A 21,185-nucleotide genomic window follows, 5' to 3' on the forward strand; every position below is an offset into this window, starting at 1 on the left:
ACATTTGGGATGCACTAGGCTGCCTGTTTCAGCCTCATATATGCCCATTAGGGATGTAACGATACACTCAACTCACGACTCGATTCGAGTCACAATTTTTTGCTCACGATAGGATTTTTTTCACGATTTTTTTTAAATCAAAATGAGCTACAGACAAATCATGACCAAATAAAATTACCTTTTTATTTGTAGGAAAAAAATCCTTCTTTACAGAAACTCTCAAACAGTTTGTGTTCTTATAAAAAAGTCAGAATTTCCACTAGCCACATTTTTCCCGTGCAAAAAAGACAGAGCAATCTGCCGGTCGTAAAAACAGACAAAAGCTAAACTAATTAACTACGTAGCATATTTACACATGTAGAAGCATGTTTAGAAGGGAAACACCGGGAAAATGTCCAAATCTGAGCAAGTAAACAAAGTCTGGCGGGCTAAGCGCTCACTCCTGAAACACTCCTGGTGGGTTTGAACTCGTGTGCAGGATGGACCAAACACACCACGCTCACGCAACGTACCGGGAAGCCTGTTTGACCAGTGAGAGCACGCACTGTGCGGGTCCCCATTCGGCAAGAATCGCGATTCTTTTTTTCTGTCAACCGATGTGAGTCGTCACGCATTTGTACCGATTTTTAATCGTGTCACGATGCATCGTTACATCCCTAATGCCCAATGAAAATGAATGCATTTTAGTATAATGCAAATACATTAAAGAACCATACTGTATATGTGTGCTGCTGAGCATTAACGTGTTTCATGGAGCGGAAGACATGATGACTAGTTATATGACTATACGTAAATAAGTTAATAAATATTGTAATGGTATACATGCTATGCTATGTATAACGGCACTATACAGTATAGTGCTGTCAAAATTAATGATTAATCCAAGTGATTCATCAAAGTAAACAGCAACTCCGATTTCTCTTGAGTTCTTTTGAGTCTCTGCTACAAACATTTTCGCACTAGGCTGCATAAAGTCTCCTTGCTTGCGTGTGACATGATTTGTAATGTGCAGGGGCGATGCATCACATACAAACCGATAGTGTTTCGGAAGGGTATATGTTTAACAACTAGAGAAGCTTTAAGTTCTCCTGGTCGTATGTATAAAATATGAATATCACATTTAGTGTGATGGTTAATACATTCTCCTTTATAGGAACAACATGGAACTTCATGTGTAACACTGGCATCTGGTGGTTAAACATGTTCCTGTTGGAGAGTCTCCACATACTCAGACTGACGCTTATACAGGTTGTCTGACTGAAGACACTGAACCCTTAAAATGCTGGTTTACAGTTGCTCCAACGCTGCATTTTTAATGTAACATTCTGATATTAATCATTTGTGAGAAAACGCAACATTCATTTATTGAACTTTTTCATTCATTACTGTGATATAATTAAGTTGTTTTATTCATTATTGTTGTATAATGAGGCTGGAATGTATTTCATGTATGGAATTTTAAAGGATGAAAACCCCAAACCCACGTAAATACTTGGAAAGAGGTGGAGACATGACTGACGTAGCGCTTCCTCATTTCATGTCCAACGACAATCACAAATCATCACATTTGCATTCATCGTACTGAAGGTAAGAGTTCCTTATTAAAGTAAAACTTGAATGTTAAACGTTGGCTATGTCATAATTTCATCATCTGTGAGGGTTAAAACATCTTTATTGTTGTCGTTATAGTTTATAGTTTAAGTGGACTGGCATTGTGGTGTAGACCTTAGTTCTCACTTGGAGTAGCGAACCAATGAGTGCAAAAGTCTTTGAATTAAATTGTGATCTAACTGCAGCCTTTTACCATTTAAAAGATGGGAGTCAGAATCCACAGTCCTTCTGTGTAAATGTTTGTTATTCTAAGATACCAGTAATTCAGTTTAACTTTTGGGCACATCGTTTAGTACAAAATCAAAACACTTAGTTCCCTGTTTAATTTGTCTGCATTACTTTTGTGGTTTTAGTCAGAACTAACAAGGAAGTTACAGAGACAGAAAGAAGTAGTGAAATCAAAGAAAATCTGAAGTCACATCAAGAATTTCCACCTTGTTAAACTTCATTTTGCTCTAAGTAGAGACATGTTTAATATCTGCATTTTTTTGGTGAACATAACCAGTTTGTTTTGTCTGTTTTAATTTTCAGGAGTCCAGCATGCTGCAGCCAAAGATCCAGCCCAGTGATGGACTGTCCTTCAGGACCTGCAGTGTTTTCATCTTCATGGTTCTTCAGTCTGTTGGAGGTAATTTCAACACAAAACACTCCAGTAACACATCGATGTGTGCATGTGTTGGAAAAGAAGCAGACGTTAACATAAATGTACAGCCACAGTGAGGCTCTGTGAGGATACACTATTTGTGGTTTGAGATTAACGCTAATGACACTATGCTTCACCACAGGGGTGCCCCAAGTCTCAATGTTGGGGCCCCTTCCATTTTCTATCTACACCACCTCCTTGGGTCCAATTACCCGCTTACGTGGCTTTTCCTATCACTGCTATGCAGATGACACTCAGCTGTATCTATCATTTCCTCCTGATGACCCCTCAATCTCTGCACGGGTCTCCGATTGCCTCTCTGACATCGCCACATGGATGAAGGCACATCAGCTCCAGCTGAACCTCTCAAAAACTGAACTAAGTGAGAAACTTAGGGGTTATGATTGATGACCAACTAACCTTCTCCAATCATGTCGCCTCAGTTGCCCGGTCATGAGAAAAATCAGACGTTACTTAACGCAACACGCAACTCAACTCCTGACACAAGCTGAGCTCATTTCAAGACTAGACTACTGTACCGCCCTCCTGACGGGCCTCCACAATGAAACCTCTTTAGATGATCCAGAGCGTGGCGGCGCGCCTGGCCTGCAACCAACCCAAAAGGTCACATGTCACTCCGCTGCTCATCAAGCTGCATTATATTCAAATCAGTAATGCTTGCCTACAAAGTTGTCTCTAGCAACTACTTACTTGAACGCCCTTATACAGGCATGTTTCTTTAAGGCAATCCAGACTTTTCTCGTCTGTTGTTCCCCATTGGTGGAATGTTCTACCAGTTCGTACCAGGTCCCTCTCTACCTTCGCAAACCTCCTGAAGACCTCCAGCTCTTCAGAGAGGACCTCTCCAACACTACCAACAACTGAACATGATACATCTACACGTTTAAGAATTGTCACAGCACTTACTGCTGCACTAACACTTTATCGCACTGTTTCCCTTCCCTTCACTTTGGATAAAAGCATCTGCAAAATGACTAAATGTAAATCATAGTTCAATGTATTTGCATGTGAGGTGTCTGCACATAGATGCATAGTTACATACTAATACTAGTACTATTATATACAAATGGTTTACATTGAGATACTTGTCTGTGTCGCTAGCTGTTATTTTGGTCCCTCCGGACTTTGAGGTTATTTGGATAGGAGTACCAAAGGAACTGACAGGATGGCGCCACTGTCAAGTGTGTTAATGTATGTATTGCAATTTATGTTAAAAGTGTCATGTGGGATGGGGTGTCTCAGGTCCCATGTGGTGTTTTTTTAGCGGCCTCTTTCCTCTGTCCCTCTCTTACACAAGAGTTATAGTATTGTTGACTTTGACTGCATGTTTTGGGAGCATAACCATCACTGTATGTAAGGGCTTGCCCCACTTAGTTCAAGAGAGTTCCATTATTCGGCTGGAGGCTCTCCAAGTAAAGTTTTACTTGATTACGATACTGAACTTATTGTAATAAATTTGTTATACAACTAAGACAGTGTCGGCTGAGTTTTTCTTCAAACATCTTCAACTGCATCGCCACTGAATATACGACACATGCTAATTAGTATTAAACACAAAGCACAGCTGAAAATGATGGGAATGTAACTTTCATTTGAAATTTTCCTTTCTGTTTCTTGTTTCCTTGCAGAGCTGTCAGAGTTAATTTGTTCACATCAACCAATTGTGGTCCTGGCTGGTGGTGATGCCATTTTACCATGTCACCTTGAACCTCCCATCAATGTCAGGTCAGAGACTGTGGTGTGGATCAGACCTGGTTTAGACCCAAAGTACATCCATTTTCAGAACGATAGACATCTTATTTTTGAGGATCAAAATCCATCTTATCGTTACCGCACCGCTCTGTTTGTGGATGAACTGGAGAACGGAAACGTCTCCCTGAAAATCTTCAGAGTGAAACTTTCTGATGCAGGAAAATATGAATGTCATCTTCCATCAATGCAGAAGGAAGCGTCCATCCAACTCACTGTTGGTAAGTCAGACTTGCTGCCACGAGCAGTTTGATACAAATCAGTGACGTATGTTATAATTCCTCCTCTCTGGTCATCAGGTGTCGTCTCCACGCCCGTCATAGAGTTTGTCTCCAATCAGAGCAGAGAGTTGGTTTTACAGTGTGAGGCTAAAGGCTGGTATCCAGAGCCTGAGGTGTTCTGGCTGGACGCTGAGGGAAACCTCCTCTCTGCTGGACCTACAGAGACAGTTAGAGGTCCTGATGACCTCTATACTGTCAGCAGAAGATTGACTGTGAGGAAGAGCCACAACTTCACCTGTAGAGTCCAACAGAAGAACATCACCCAGACCAGAGAGACACACTTCTATGTTCCAGGTTATAAAGAGTTCAAAATAAATTCAACATATTGTTTCTGTTTTTTAACAGTTGAGGTCGAGTTTGATTAAAAAATGTCGTTCTGTTCTGTGTTGTTTCATTTCAGGTCATTTCTTCATTAATTGGATTTGGATCATCTTCAGCATCATTCTTGTTTTGCTGCCGGCCCTTTTATACACATATGAATATTTCAGTAAGTGTCATCTTCATTTTCCTTTTTCATGTGGAGTTGCTGTCACAGCTCTTCATTGGCTGTTGTGATATGTTGCAGCTAATTCCAAAGCATCAACAGATTATATAGAACAATGTTCATGATGTTCATGATTGTCCAAACATGTTCATGATTTAATGTGAAAATATTCCTGTAAACTCTGAAACAGAATGTGAAATGTAAAATGTGGTGCAGAGGTTTAAACACTCGAGTGTTGGATATTTAGTAAAACCACATGAACACAGTGAATTTAAACTGATTTCTTCTTCTGTTGACACACAGGGACCGAGAGGAAACTGAGAACTGTAACACAGAATTCAAAGAAAGTGGACAAGAACATCAAAACCATTGATGCTGAGGGTACAGAGTCATCATGTAGAGAGCTTCAGGAGGAGAAAATGATGACTGAACAAACTTCAAATGATCAGGAAAACACTGAAACCAGTCTATAATGAAACTCGGTTATATGAATTTGGCAACTGATTGGCAACTGATTGATCATATGTAAATAAGCAGTGTATTGTTTTATTGTGCAGTTTTTAGAAGCTAGTTTTGTGCCACTAATAGAAAACTCTGCTATCTGGAGAAGTGAAGATCACTGATTCATAAAGATTGCAATCTCTGCTCATGGATGGGGCAACTACAGATGACAAACAAGTGCTCAATGTTAAGTCAGATTCTGACCAGAAGAGAGAAGAAATGCTGCAACAAGTGCCAGAATGTGTGTGGTCGCAACACAGTCAGCCCCACCGGTGAAAGTTGAACTCTGACTGGGAGCTAGACCTGGGATTGAACCACAAGTTAAAGGACTAGCAGGTGTTTTAAAGATATCTCAGAACCTTCAGAGCAATGCCCCATTGCTGCCTTTTGAAGAAACCAGATGGCTCTTACCGTTTGGTACATGATTTGAGAGCTGTGAATGAGGTGGTCCACACACCTTGCTAGCTGAAATCCCACCGGAAGCTAAGTGGTTTACAGTTTTGGACTCGTGTCAAGTGTTTTCAGTGTTCTCCTCAGTGTCGAATTGCAAGGAATATTTTGGTTCACATATAAGGAGCAGTTTTACCAGTATCAGAGACTATTATAGGCCTTTAGTCAGGTGTACTACAGTGAATCCAGCTGAGACTTTGCCAACCTTGAAAGAAGGGGAGCCCCATGATTGCATAGAAGAAGCAGAGAGGTACTCAAGGCTCAAATCAGACTTGCAGGCCCTTACATTAAAGGAGACAGACTTGGAGTATTGGACTGATGGCTCCTGTTACGGGATCGGGGAAAAGCTGAGTGCTGGCTATGTTGTTGTCAAAGCCCAAGGCTCTGATTTTGTTATTGAGAAGGCCGCAGTGATACCACAACCTGCATCAGCTTAATTGGCTGAATTGGTAGGTTTTACCAAAGCATGCCTTTTGGCTGATGGGAAGCAAGTGATAATATATACAGATCGAGGGTAGAGGATTTAAGAAGACTGATGGCTCTCCAATACAGCATCACGCACAGATAGTGAAGTTGTTGCAGGCTATGATGAAGCCTAAAGTGTGCAGCACACAAGTTAGAAAGATTAAGGATAACACAGGGTAACAAGGCAGCTGATGAAGCCGCCAAAGCAGTTACAGGTCCAAATAAACTAGGGAAAGTTCATCTAGTCACTCATGAGATAGAGCTAGAGGACAAGATCGCTTTTAGCGATGTGATTTTGATGCAGGAAGTGGCTCATGCCATAGATAGACAGCTGTGGGTGGATAGAGGTGCTAGTCAGGACTCCACAGGCTTGAGGGATTGATAGTGGCACCCCCTGATTTGTTGGGTCTAATGATTCAGGAGGCACATGGCCAAGCCCATGTTGCAAGCGGGGAGGTTAGAAGGAAAATACCAAAAGAGTATGGCTTTTGGGCACCAGGCCATGCTTGAGGAAGACGTACAATCTGTTTGAAGAATAACGTCAGGAAGGGTGTAGTGACATATTCCAATGCCTAAAGGTCCCATGCGTGAATTAGTCCAAGACTACGTGGACATGATAACACCTGTTGAAGGAAAGAGATACATGCTTGTTGTGGTAGACAGGTTTTTCATGATGGCCGGAAGCTTGTCCCACTAAGCGGAAAGATGCTGAATCTGTTGCTAAGTTCTTGTGTCGCAAAGTTTTACCTCGATGGGGTTTACCTGATCGCATAAGTAGCGACAATGGACGTGAGTTTGTAGATAAAACAGTGAAGCTGATTCTACAAAAGTTAGGAATTAAACAGCGTCTCGGAGCGGTCTACCATCCTCAAAGTCAGGGGATTTGTGAAAAAATTAATGGAGTAATTAAAAAACGAATTGCTAAAATCTGTCAACGTGTGGGACTAAGCGGGGTAGTGGCACTTCCACTTGCATTAATGGTGTGTCGTTCAACTGAATTGCGTGAGTTGCTTACAGGGGAAGATGAATGGCAACTCCTTGTTTGCGTACGAGCGGCAAAGGTCCAAGTTCGTCCCTTCTGGAAGATAAGGAAGATCCAGAGGAGCGAGGACGAGAGTTGACTGAACAGTTTAGAGTGTAGTAGAAGTGACAGAGGGTAATGTGATGGATCCATTTTGAGTATTTGACTTTATTAGAGTGTGATCATATATTAAGATGAATATGTTTGATTAGTGAGAGCTTTAATATTCATTAATTTACCGTTTGAGTAATCCACGTTTGTTTTTGTTTTTATGTGACACGTTTGTTAACTGAATTGTTGTGAATACAGATCCATTTGTTGACGATAACTTTATTATTTACTTTAGGAAAGGGAATCAGCCTTGTTGCCTGGAGCAGACGTGTTCAAAACTCAATTCAAAAATAAAATGAACAATAAGATACAAGGGGGGATAATTGAAATATTACTGAGTGATATTGAAAGATGTTTTTGGTTCACACTTGAATTTTGGACACGCCTGATCTATGATTATCTGATAATAGTAGTTGCTTGGTATCTGATTATGTTATATTGTATCAGATGTTTTTGGAAATACTGGTTGTTTTTTTGTTTTCTTGGATTCAGAGACTCATAACTGGCTCCTGATGAACAGCTGTTCAACCACAAGAGGGCGCAACAGTTTCTTTTTACAGACTTCACCTTGGAGTGCTGCTTTGACATCCAGATGTTCAAGTTTGTTTCTCAAGTTGTTGTAAAATGTTGTTAAGAACTAGAAAAGATTTAAGTTCTCCTGGTCGTATATATATAATATGAATATCACATTCAGTGTGATGGTTAATACATTTTCCTTTAAAGTGAGAAAACACAACATTCATTTATTGAACTTTTTTATGCATTACTGTTATATAATGTTATATAAGTTTTTTTTCTAGGATTGTGTAACCTGTGTTTAAAAGAGACCTGTTCACCTGTTTTTCTGTTTTCAACATCTGTAACCATAGACATATATACACAAACATATATACAGACATATATACATACATATAGTACACACACACACACACACACATACATATATATATGTGTGTGTGTGTGTGTGTGTGTGTGTGTGTGTGTGACTGACGTCAAAGTATCTTCGTATCCGCAAGCCAATCAGACGCTCAGCTCGAACCTGACTCATACTGAAAGTGAAAGTTAACAGAAGTTTTTCCTGCAGCTTCACATGAAGTCTGTGCTGAGGATTCAACGTTCAAGAGTCAGGATCCAGGATCTGCATCCAAAAATGAACAGTGAGTAAATGTGTGGTGTGCAGCAGCAGCAGCTGTGGTCTGGAGAGATTAAACTAAACTACTAACTGAAGTCTGAAAGAGAGCCGTGTGTTTCCCGCAGCTGTGCTCTGTCTGCGGCGCCTCCATGAAAGGAAACACACGTTCCTCAGAAGTCTGAACATAACTGTTCAAAAACCAAACAAAGACACAGACTTTATTTAAAGACTTTATTTTCACCCTGTGCTCCATGCACTGCTGTGACACGCAGACCAATGATACGGCCGAATAGTCAAAACAAAGTCAAACGCTGTCTAGACTTGAAAATCTAGTGCCCGACTACATCAGTTTTTACGGTAAAGCGTGTGAGCGGCTTCATGTTGCATTCATATGGGGTGCCGTTTGTAAAGCGTCTCGCTCTGAAAATAACAGCAACATTTTGTCACATTTAGCTAAAAACAATGTTTAAAAAACTGGTTTGAATTTTTGAGAGTCACTTTTTTGCACATTTAGAACAATATTTGTGAACTTAGAGATATTTTAAATATTTAAATCCAAATGTTAAATGTAAAATCTAAATGCTAAATCTAAATCTAAATGTTAAATATAAATCTAAATGTTAAATATAAATCTAAATGTTAAATATAAATCTAAATCTAAATGTTAAATATAAATATAAATGTTAAATATAAATATAAATCTTAAATATAAATCTAAATGTTAAATATAAATATAAATGTTAAATATAAATCTAAATCTAAATGTTGAAGCTAAATGTTTCGGGTGAAACTAAATATTTAGCTAAAATGCAAATTCAAATGCCGGTAACCGGAAGTGCCAAAATAAAAGCTCGAGGAGGTCAGAGCGTGTTTATAGTGGCAAATAACGAATAAAACCCATCTTATCCGGGGAAATGGACTCTTGGACATGGATTATCGTGATAATAACTACCTAGATGAACAAACACGTTTGGAGAAACTTTATTTGAAGAGTACTTTGAGTTTTTAGTGTCATTTTTATGAAGGGTGCGGGACTTATGACCTGTAGCCACTATAGCCAGCCACAAGGGGGCTCACTTTGACTTGACTCATTTATTGACATGTTTGCAGAGGTATGTCCGACAGTACAGTTTACCGGGGTGAAGGCGGGCGGGTGTAGACGATCCTACACCGCGAAAATGACAGATCAGTCAAAGTGTTAGTTAGTTATTATCACGATAATCCATGTCCAAGAGTCCATTTCCCCGGATAAGATGGGTTTTATTCGTTATTTGCCACTATAAACACGGTCTGACCTCCTCGAGCTTTTATTTTGGCACTTCCGGTTACCGGCATTTGAATTTGCATTTTAGCTAAATATTTAGTTTCACCCGAAACATTTAGCTTCAACATTTAGATTTAGATTTAGATTTAACATTTAGATATATATTTAACATTTAGCTTCAACATTTAGATTTATATTTATATTTAACATTTAGATATATATTTAACATTTAGCTTCAACATTTAGATTTATATTTATATTTAACATTTAGATTTATATTTAACATTTAGATTTAGATTTAGCATTTAGATTTTACATTTAACATTTGGATTTAAATATTTAAAATATCTCTAAGTTCACAAATATTGTTCTAAATGTGCAAAAAAGTGACTCTCAAAAATTCAAACCAGTTTTTTAAACATTGTTTTTAGCTAAATGTGACAAAATGTTGCTGTTATTTTCAGAGCGAGACGCTTTACAAACGGCACCCCATACATTCAAGTACACTAATGTACCAAAGTACACAATGTATGGTGACAATGGTGTCTATGGTGTCACCATTCATTGTGTATGATTTCAGCATCACTTTATTAGAACATGGTGCAGCAAAAGAACTTGAAATTCACCACAGAGGTAGCTGGAGACATGTAGAACAAGAATCAGGTGGTTGTCAGAAAACTATTTAATGACTTTTCTAAATCTGCATATGTATTTTAGAAAAGAGATTATTATTTGATTTCTGAGTTTCCGCTTTACCGTACAAATCGTCACCGCAGTCTTTCCTAACCACTTTTCCTCGCTGTTGGACTAGTCAGTGATATCAGCTGCTGCTGTGTCTGTTGTTGGTGACCTGGTTGATGTTTGGCTGTTAGCAAATATTAGAGTACAGCTGAACGTATGTACATAGTGGAATTACACTAAATCCCAACAACACCAATTTTTACACCCTGTTGCTTCAAGCTGAAAACTGCAAACAAACAAACTGCACACAACACATCATGTTTACTTTGTTCACATTTCAGGTGTTTAATGTCTGTCAGTGTTTTGAAGTGACATGAAGCACAAAGTAACTACAGAGTGAACTTTTCAGGAGTCCAGCATGCTGCAGCCAAAGATCCAGCCCAGTGATGGACTGTCCTTCAGGACCTGCAGTGTTTTCATCTTCATGGTTCTTCAGTCTGTTGGAGGTAATTTCAACACAAAACACTCCAGTAACACATCGATGTGCAAATTCACCAACAGTTGTTGAGACATTTCACTCAAAACTCTTCGACTGAAACTTCACAGGAGACAAAAGACTTGATAAATAAAGAAATGATGTCGTTATCTGGAGAAAGCACGGCCGCTCTCACCTTCTCTACTTTTCACTGTTGTTCATGTTTGTTTCTGTTTCTTGTTTCCTTGCAGAGCAAGCAGAGTTAATTTGTCCACATCAACCAATCGTGGCCCTGGCTGGTGATGGTGTCATTCTACCATGTCACCTTGAACCTCCCATCGATGTCAGTTCAAAGACCGTGGTGTGGATCAGACCTGGTTTAGAACCAAAGTACATCCATTTTCAGAACGATAGACATCTTATTTTTGAAGATCAAAATCCATCTTATCGTTACCGCACCGCTCTGTTTGAGGATGAACTGGAGAACGGAAACGTCTCCATGAAAATCTTCACAGTGAAACTTTCTGATGCAGGAAAATATGAATGTCATCTTCCATCAGTGATGAGGGACGAGTCCATCCAACTCAGTGTTGGTAAGTCCAAATCTTTTTGTATGAGTTAAATGAAACGCCACAGGGTGTCTTTTAAACGTGCTACCCAACTACTAACACAGTGACTGTACCATCCTCCTGACGGGCCTCCCACCCTGCACAGTGAAACCCCGTGGCGGCTTGCCTGGTCTACAATCATCAAGCTCCTCTGTCTACCTGTAGCAGCCCACAATAAATTCAAATCTCTAACACTGACTGCAAAGCAGTCTCCAGTTCTTGAACGCCCTCACACAGACATATGTTACCTCCTCCTGGCTCTGCCACCCGTACACTCAGAACAATCCAAACTTTTCTCGTCTGTTGTTCCCCGTTGGTGGAACGTCCTACCAGTTCCTACCAGATCAGGGGCGTCCCTCTCTACCGTCAAAACCTCCTGCTTGTTTTTTTCTGCTTCTAACATCAACTCTGGGGACAAAATGTTGACTTACTATCTAATATATCCCAGTACCTGGAGCTGGAGAGGTTCCAGTTCACTAACTGCACCCAGGGTGCCGCTCTGTGTGGCTGCCCATCACTTCACCATCTCTCACATTTGCATGTCTATGCACTTTGTGTGTGTGTGTGTGTGTGGTTGCATTTCAGGTAAAATGCATGTGAAGAACTTGATAAAGAAAGAATTTCCCCTCGAGGGATGTTCTGCCTGTCAGAGGACTAGATGTTATGGCTGATTGGTGTAAATCTGTGATTTGCTGAAGTGTTCAATCTGAACTCACTCTTTAAAATTCTTCCTTTCTGGTCATCAGGTGTCGTCTCCACGCCCGTCATAGAGTTTGTCTCCAATCAGAGCAGAGAGGTGGTTTTACAGTGTGAGGCTAAAGGCTGGTATCCAGAGCCTGAGGTGTTCTGGCTGGACGCTGAGGGAAACCTCCTCTCTGCTGGACCTACAGAGACAGTCAGAGGTCCTGATGACCTCTATACTATCAGCAGAAGATTGACTGTGAAGAAGAGCGACAGCTTCACCTGTAGAGTCCAACAGAAGAACATCAACCAGACCAGAGAGACACACTTCTATGTTCCAGGTTATAAAGAGTTCAAAATAAATTCAACATATTTTTTTTGTTTTTTAACAGTTGAGGTCGAGTTTGATTAAAAATGTCGTTCTGTTCTGTGTTGTTTCATTTCAGGTCATTTCTTCCCAGGCCGGTCCCATTTGTGTTGGATTTGGATCACCATCATCATGGGTTTTCTGCTGTTCATTATTAATAGACGAAAAAAAAAACAGTAAGTCACGTCTTCATTTTCCTTTTTCATGTGGAGTTGCTGTCAGAGCTCTTCATTGGCTGTTGTGATATGTTGCAGCTAATTCCAAAGCATCAACAGATTATATAGAACAATGTTCATGATGTTCATGATTGTTCAAACATGTTCATGATTTAATGTGAAAATATTCCTGTAAACTCTGAAACAGAATGTGTCATAGTGGTCATAGAGTCATAGTGACTGACCAAAATGAGGAACTGGGTGACCAGGAAACAACTGTGAAAGAAGTGGAGAGAGCAGACCAACAGAGAGAGCTTCAGGACGAGGACATAATGACTGAACAAACCTGGAATGAAAACCACTAAAACCAAATATGACCTCATTAGCATTACAGAAAAGAGAACTGTAGAGGAAACAGTGAATCTGCCAGGACAGTATCAAAGTGTTTCTCAAACTAACGAGATTACTCAGTGACAGTATCAGGAATGGACAGAGTCTGAGTGACCTGTATGTTGTGGAGAAATTGCTGAAGTCAAAGGTCAATGGTGAGGTCAGGAAAGAAGAAAGTGTTCAGGAGCCTCTGATGTCTTATGCTGTATTATTTATTGACGCTTGGCCAAGGAGAATTAGAGACACTCTCAAAGTTCATCAGAAGTGCCTGAGTCGGTCTCACATTCTGCCCAACTCATCCTGGTGGATCGACTTTAAACCCCAAGATAACACCACAAATACTACACGCCCAGAATCAGTCACAGAGAATGTCTTTACCCATGGAGGTGTTATTGTCAGCATATTCTAGTCTGGAGACACAGATGTCATCAACAACAAGCTATCTATTATGTCTATGAAGGCAGCAACAGGTCTCTGTGACCCTGGACACCACAGTGTTGAGATAGACTGGCACCTACTGTTCCCAACCAAAGCCAAACAACTAATACTGCCAAGGACCTCAAGATGAACACGTGACCTCGTGTAACCTAAGGAGAGAAAACTCCATAACACTGTACGTTTACAAAGTGCTGCTTTGAAGCCAAAGATCCTGCTCCATCCGCCTGCTGTCTAATCTAAACATCAGCAGAGACGTACATCATCGGCGGACCTGAGGCGAATAAGCCATAATAAGTTTTTTGTACCAGGCTGTAAACATGGAGACTGCCTCACTCCTGGAACCAGCCTCAAGCGGCTGCTCTTTTTTTTTCTTCTTTTTTTTAATCTGTACGTATGTTGAATGTCGGCATTTCACAGGAGGTGAGCTGACACCTCTACAGCTACAGACAGTCTCAGATCAGGGCACCAAGTTAGCTACCAGCAGCCCTGCACGTTACTACATTACCTCTTTTAAACAGCGTTACTCACGTGACTGTACCTCATGTTGAAGTAGATGTAAGTTTACACTTTAAAAAAAATGTTTGTTGTTGTTGTTATTGTTTTGTGTTTCGTATATTTTTTTTGTAGAAAGGTAGAATGATAAATGTGTATATTTTGATGAATCAAGCTGGTGTCATACCTCGACAATGGACTTTTAAAACTTTTTACAACTCACCTCGAATCACCTGGATCAGTAGCTGTTTGTAAATTTGATCCATTTTTTAATTTTTAATATATTTTTAACAAATATCCAGAAATCTGGTGTCAACATCATTAAAGCACTTTAAACTTTCATTTTTTTTGTGATAGACCAACCTTCTGTTTGTGTTTTATAATTTTAATAACACAACATTTAGATCTGCACAGATTTTAAGATTCACAGATTCCAGTTTTTTTGTTATTTTGTTGCACTGAATCAAAGTCTTGTGACAGTCCGTTGTTGTTTACTGAACATCACACCTGATGCACTACAGAGCAAAATACACTGCAGACATGACATGACTGTGTCAGTTTATCCTCTGCAACATAAGGCCTATTTTCTCTGCCTCCTGTCCAAAATGACCTACCCAAAATAAATGGAGTATATCTTCACAACTACAAGCGCTGTGTGTATAATGTTGGTCTCAAAAGAAAGCTAAGACGTGTGAGATTACTACAGAAGTCAGAATCAAGATATTTGTTACTGTGTTTGATGAAGGTCGAAAATTTAAAAACAACACATTACTTAGAGTGAAAACCTTCTTTGAAACAGAGGATAGAGCCCAGTTCATCTATGAATTAGTAAAGTAATATCTGATGAGTGTCTGTGCTAAAACTTTTACAGATGCTTTAACTCAGTTTGTCCAAGTGTAAACACCACGTGTGCCATTTGGGCACATTTTGGCACCATATGCCATTTACCTTTCTCATTATTACAATTGGTATTAAACTTTACAAAATATTAGTATAATTAAGAATGAAAACTTTGCATCTTTTCTCTTTGCTATTGTTGTAAAAAACTACTTTTTGAGGCTTGAACTTTGTGCGTTCTGCCCATTGAAGCGCTAAAGTGAAACTCACTGAGGCATTGCGCGGATCAATATCTCGGCAACCCATTGGTCGATTCTGATGATTGACACCTCTATCGAGCAGTCAGAGCGAGGAGACTCTTCACCTTTGAAACGCCAATGATGATCCAGAATGAGGTAAACCCAAAGGTAATATATCTTGATACTTGACTCTAAAAGCAACCGATGTCTGTATGTAAACAATCAGGACCTTCGTGATTCATTTCAAACTAAATGACACATCTGGTACAGTCCAAAAAATCAGCTCCTTACTCCTTTCCTAAACACTTTTCCTTGACCTCGATAGAAAACGTCACGAGGTCATAAGGAAAGATGTGAAGGAGAGGTCATAAGGAGTTAGGAGAAGACCACAACGGCGAATGTTCTTGACGTGACCTGTGGTAAAACTACAAAGTCCAGAAGATGGACTACAAAACTGAAACTAGCAGAAGCACTACAGTCGAGAAACGTGTGATTCAATGTTGCCTCTTTTGAATGTATTCTTGTAATATTGTGATACTATTCCATTGTGAGACAAAACACAACATTAGTTTATTCACAGGTGTCCAGCCGTGCTTCACCTCTTTGACTATTTTTGGATTAGCCAGACAGCCAGAGCAGCAACCTGTGAAGTCTCAGAGACTACATGTGTTACAGAGTCTCTGTTTACACTGAGGTTTACAGTTCTTACACAATCAGAACCATGAAGAGATGAGATGAAACATTCAGGTGATGCAAAAAACAAACTGAGACTGAGCTGCACATTCCAAAACAAAACAAGATATCAGATATAGTTATCAGTGATCTGATTGGTGACTCTGTTCTGAAATGTAACCTGCCAAAAAAAAAATACAGGAAAAACAACACAAGCTCGAAGTTCAGTCCAGGGAGGGGAAGTGGTGATGACTTCTAACCACAGAGATGAAAAGTGAGTTCAGTCGAAAATAAAGACCTGAACCTGTCACTCGACATTCAACTGTCTTTGTCAGAAGATTCAGGATTTGCATCAGAAAAGAAACGGTAAGAAAAACATTTTGTAACTTTTTTCAAACTAACTTGTTGCTGTATGGTGAATGTGTGAATGTTATTACTGTAATGTTCATGGCTCATAATGCGTCGTTAAATATCTTCAGTCCTGTATTGTGGGTAGAATGGTTCCACTTGAATTCAACTCAAGTAATTTTGTGTATTTTGAGAGTAAGATCGTCAGTATTTCCTTTCTTTGGTTCATAAAATGGAAACTAAATTCATGTTTGTACGTACTATTTATATGCAAACAATGAGTTTAAAACTAATCTAAACTTTGTTGGTGATCCAGTATGGATTAGTTAGAAAGTCAGGCTTTCTTCCAGATTATCATCTATGAAGCTGATTATAAAAAATAGATGAACCTCAAACAAAGTGTCACCAGAACACTGACGGGTAAATCGTGAGAAACAGGAAGCAGAGGAGCTGTGCAGCAGTTTTGTGGTTTTTATTTGCACTGCAGTGAAGACGTATAACTCATGCTCGAGTGAGACTGAATCCAGAAGTCCTACACACTGCTGTACTAAGCATTACAGAAACATAAAACATAGCTACACAGAGTCACATGTTCAGCTCAGAGGATAAAAGTAGAGCCAAGACAACGGGCACTAAATCACAAAAATACAGATTTCTATGTAAAGTTGCTTCAAGCTGAAAAATTCAGACATAAATATTTTTGAAACATCAAAACTTCAAACAAACAAACACATCAGATTTACTTTGTTCACATTTCAGGTGTTAAATCTCTGTCAGTGTTTTGAAGTGACATGAAGCACAAAGTAACTACAGAGTGAACTTTCCAGGAGTCCAGCATGCTGCAGCCAAAGATCCAGCCCAGTGATGGACTGTCCTTCAGGGCCTGCAGTGTTTTCATCTTCATGGTTCTTCAGTCTGTTGGAGGTAATTTCAACACAAAACACTCCAGTAACACATCGATGTGCAAATTCACCAACAGTTGTTGAGACATTTCACTCAAAACTCTTCGACTGAAACTTCACAGGAGACAAAAGACTTGATAAATAAAGAAATGATGTCGTTATCTGGAGAAAGCACGGCCGCTCTCACCTTCTCTACTTTTCACTGTTGTTCATGTTTGTTTCTGTTTCTTGTTTCCTTGCAGAGCAAGCAGAGTTAATTTGTCCACATCAACCAATCGTGGCCCTGGCTGGTGATGATGTCATTCTACCATGTCACCTTGAACCTCCCATCGATGTCAGTTCAAAGACCGTGATATGGACCAGACCTGATTTAGACCCAAAGTACATCCATTATCACAAAGATGGACGACTGAATTTTGAGATTCAAAATCCATCTTATCATAATCGCACCGCTCTGTTTGAGGATGAACTGAAGAACGGAAACGTCTCCATGAAAATCTTCAGAGTGAAACTTTCTGATGCAGGAGAATATATATGTTATCTTCCATCAATGCCAAAGGAAGCGTCCATCCAACTCACTGTTGGTAAGTCAGACTTGCTGCCACGAGCAGTTTGATACAAATCAGTGACGTATGTTATAATTCCTCCTCTCTGGTCATCAGGTGTCGTCTCCACGCCCGTCATAGAGTTTGTCTCCAATAAGAACAGAGAGGTGGTTTTACAGTGTGAGGCTAAAGGCTGGTATCCAGAGCCTGAGGTGTTCTGGCTGGACGCTGAGGGAAACCTCCTCTCTGCTGGACCTACAGAGACAGTCAGAGGTCCTGATGACCTCTATACTGTCAGCAGAAGATTGACTGTGGAGAAGAGCGACAACTTCACCTGTAGAGTCCAACAGAAGAACATGAAGCAGACCAGAGAGACACACTTCTATGTTCCAGGTTATAAAGAGTTCAAAATAAATTCAACATATTGTTTCTGTTTTTTAACAGTTGAGGTCGAGTTTGATTAAAAAATGTCGTTCTGTTCTGTGTTGTTTCATTTCAAATGATTTCTTCACAGTTCAGTCCTGTTCGAATGAGACTGAGATCATCATCATCATCACTCTTTGCTTTGTTTGCATTGCTCTTCTGGTGATCTGTGTTTCCAGGTGTGAATGTTTTTGTAAGTGTCGTCTTCATTTCCCTTTTTCATGTGGAGTTGCTGTCAGAGCTCTTCATTGGCTGTTGTGATATGTTGCAGCTAATTCCAAAGCATCAACAGATTATATAGAACAATGTTCATGATGTTCATGATTGTTCAAACATGTTCATGATTTAATGTGAAAATATTCCTGTAAACTCTGAAACAGAATGTGAAATGTAAAATGTGGTGCAGAGGTTTAAACACTCGAGTGTTGGATATTTAGTAAAACCACATGAACACAGTGAATTTAAACTGATTTCTTCTTCTGTTGACACACAGGGACCGAGAGGAGATTGTAACACAGAATTCAAAGAAAGTGGGCAAGAACACCAAAGCCAATCAGAGCAACGGGTCAGACTGTCCCATGTTGCCCAAACAAGATGAGCAACTGGACAACCAGGAACCAACTGAGGATGAAATGACGACTGAACAAACTTCAAACAACCAGAAAAACCTGAAACCTAAAACCAAGTAGTACCTTACAGAAAAGTCATGAAGAGCCAAACGTCAGGAGTCAGAGTGAAAATAGAAGAGATGGAGGAACTGTGGAGGAAACAGTTCAAACTCCAGGACAGTGTTGTGGAGAAATTGCTGAAGTCAATGTTGAGGTCAGGAGAGAAGAAAGTGTTCAGGAGCCTCTGATGTCTGATGCTGTAATATTTACTGAAGCTCGAAGATCATCTTTGGAAAGACTGCAGACACGTACTGAAGAAGGAAACTTTAGTGAAGTTGGTCTGCAGTCTTTGAGCTGTGACTGAAGAGTCCTGCTTAAATCACAGAGAGCCTTAATTGTACTTTGCACCCTGACAATTGAATCGTCTCGTCATCCTGTTGCCTTCATTCTTCTCCCGTGCTCTTGTTCTTGGTTCTGTTTTTGTTTCTTGTCTTGGATTATTGGACTTGTTTTTTTTTTCTAATTCTGAACTTTAATTGTTTAAATGTCACGGGTCACTTCCTGTTACTGTACCCTGACACCCTGAACCAGTGAAGGAAAGCCAAGAATCATGTCAGACCCATGAGAACACTAAGACTTCTCTGGTCAGCACACCGCTAACTGAGAGTGTAAATAAGACGTATTTATGTTTACATGTACAGTGTATGTTTGATAATGTGTATACATGCTTTTATTGTCTTAATCAATTCTTGTGTTTATACATGTTGGTCTGTTTAATGTTGCAGAGTGAATGCTGCCAACTTCTTCTGTGCTGAACTCCAAATCCTTTTCAAGTCATTCAGGTTATAATCAACTTAATCACTGATCAGAATGATCAATTAAAAGTTTATTTAATGAGACTGAAATCAATTTACTGGCTCATTCTCTCTTCTTTAAAGAAACAACATGTGACTTTATGTGTAACACTGACATCTAGTGGTTAGAAACGAGTACTGCAGTCAGATTTTAATACAGTAGTATCTCCATGAAAATCTTCAGAGTGAAACTTTCTGATGCAGGAAAATATGAATGTCATCTTCCATCAATGCAGAAGGAAGCGTCCATCCAACTCAGTGTTGGTAAGTCAGACTTGCTGCCACGAGCAGTTTGATACAAATCAGTGACGTATGTTATAATTCCTCCTCTCTGGTCATCAGGTGTCGTCTCCACGCCCGTCATAGAGTTTGTCTCCAATCAGAGCAGAGAGGTGGTTTTACAGTGTGAGGCTAAAGGCTGGTATCCAGAGCCTGAGGTGTTCTGGCTGGACGCTGAGGGAAACCTCCTCTCTGCTGGACCTACAGAGACAGTCAGAGGTCCTGGTGACCTCTATACTGTCAGCAGAAGATTGACTGTGGAGAAGAGCGACAACTTCACCTGTAGAGTCCAACAGAAGAACATCACCCAGACCAGAGAGACACACTTCTATGTTCCAGGTTATAAAGAGTTCAAAATAAATTCAACATATTGTTTCTGTTTTTTAACAGTTGAGGTCGAGTTTGATTAAAAAATGTCGTTCTGTTCTGTGTTGTTTTATTTCAGATAATCTCATCCCGGTTCAGTCCCCGTCCTTAATGTATTGGGTTTACGGCATTCCTCTTGTCATTGTTTCGTCGCTGCTCTGTATTATAAGAATGGTGTATTACTGTGTAGTAAGTCACGTCTTCATTTTCCGTTTTTGTGTCTCTTCATTGGCTGTACTGTAGTAGATGAGATCGGTCTTGTTTTGAGATCGGTCTCAAGCTCCCTTTCGAAGGTCTTTGAATCAACCACGTCTACTGCAAGTACTTGGCTGTTAACAGCTGAATAATTTTGTTTTATGTTGTGACAACGCGTTGTTAAGGTCTGGTTTGGTTTAGGCCAAGTGTAGCTTCGCTACCTTACACTTACACCTAGCTTAGTTTTATTTCTGCTTACTACTCTAAGTTCAAAAAGTTGAATGCTGCCCTGGATTTACAGACTGCTCTGTCTTTCTTGACCAGTCTTGAAGTAGTCCTGATGTCCTCTTGTCTTGGCTACCAAGACGAGACTGAGACCTTTTAAAAAGACTGATCTCGAGTTATAATGCTGAAACGAAGAAAAGTTTCTCATGTTGGTGTTATAGAAGTTAACGCTTATTTCCAATTCAACCATCATGTTCCTGTTGTACTTCTTTAGTTTCCTTCCTGGTTTAACAATTTGTCCTTTTGTTGGCACACAGGTAAAAAAAAGAATAACCAATACCAAATGTGACTATACAAAACAAGGAACCAGAGAACATCTGGAGGTGGAGATGAAGAACCAGGACTGGATGGTGTGGGAATGCTGACAGGGATACCAGAACCGCCAGCGTAGCTTTTAAAAAACAGTCCTGGCACGTGATTGGACATTATGACTGGCCTGCTGCTTTTATGTTTGAAAGGCATGACTGCTTGTTCAGTTTGAAGATAGATCTCACATTTAAAGTACTGTATCTACTGTAGCAGGGTTGGCAAACTCACAGAAATTGCAGCTTCAGTCATGTTAGGCACCTGTTTCTACGAATTCCTCAGTATCTTGGGTGCGGTCGAGTAGTC

The 21,185-nt window shown here is 39.9% G+C and overlaps 3 protein-coding genes across 6 annotated transcripts in view; 2 read left to right on the plus strand and 1 right to left on the minus strand.

Annotated features, from left to right (window-relative positions):
- LOC104935020 (butyrophilin-like protein 2) overlaps positions 1-21,185 on the minus strand; it is a gene marked incomplete at its 3' end in the record, with an annotated part of 550,859 nt that overhangs the window by 318,518 nt on the left and 211,156 nt on the right. The window lies entirely within an intron of this gene.
- LOC104935135 (V-set domain-containing T-cell activation inhibitor 1) overlaps positions 1-21,185 on the plus strand; it is a 592,626-nt gene that overhangs the window by 4,317 nt on the left and 567,124 nt on the right. The window contains exons 1-6 of one of the 3 annotated variants that reach the window (XM_027287598.1): positions 8,378-8,494; positions 10,824-10,920; positions 11,141-11,482; positions 12,244-12,519; positions 12,625-12,721; positions 12,909-13,331. In XM_027287598.1, coding sequence (XP_027143399.1) covers positions 10,833-10,920; positions 11,141-11,482; positions 12,244-12,519; positions 12,625-12,721; positions 12,909-13,065 — 960 coding nt within the window. In that variant the 5' untranslated portion in view covers positions 8,378-8,494; positions 10,824-10,832 and the 3' untranslated portion in view covers positions 13,066-13,331. Of the gene's footprint in view, positions 1-2,142; positions 2,240-3,903; positions 4,246-8,377; positions 8,495-10,755; positions 10,921-11,140; positions 11,483-12,243; positions 12,520-12,624; positions 12,722-12,908; positions 13,332-21,185 lie in introns of those variants that run through there. The other 2 variants (XM_027287599.1, XM_027287597.1) reach the window with 2 other exon arrangements.
- On the plus strand, positions 13,559-19,503 carry LOC109139691 (butyrophilin subfamily 1 member A1-like). 2 transcript variants are annotated; one of them, XM_027287637.1, is made up of 6 exons: positions 13,559-16,134; positions 16,876-17,040; positions 17,261-17,602; positions 17,681-17,956; positions 18,063-18,179; positions 18,480-19,503. In XM_027287637.1, the coding sequence occupies exons 2-6, from the start codon at positions 16,953-16,955 to the stop codon at positions 18,497-18,499; spliced, it is 843 nt and encodes a 280-aa protein (XP_027143438.1). In that variant the 5' UTR covers positions 13,559-16,134; positions 16,876-16,952; the 3' UTR covers positions 18,500-19,503. The 2 variants fall into 2 exon arrangements, with proteins under 2 accessions (XP_027143438.1, XP_027143437.1); XM_027287636.1 differs by having other exon boundaries at positions 16,944-17,040.

This window comes from Larimichthys crocea, chromosome XIV (assembly GCF_000972845.2).
Source record: "Larimichthys crocea isolate SSNF chromosome XIV, L_crocea_2.0, whole genome shotgun sequence".
Classification (NCBI taxonomy): Eukaryota; Metazoa; Chordata; class Actinopteri; family Sciaenidae; genus Larimichthys; species Larimichthys crocea.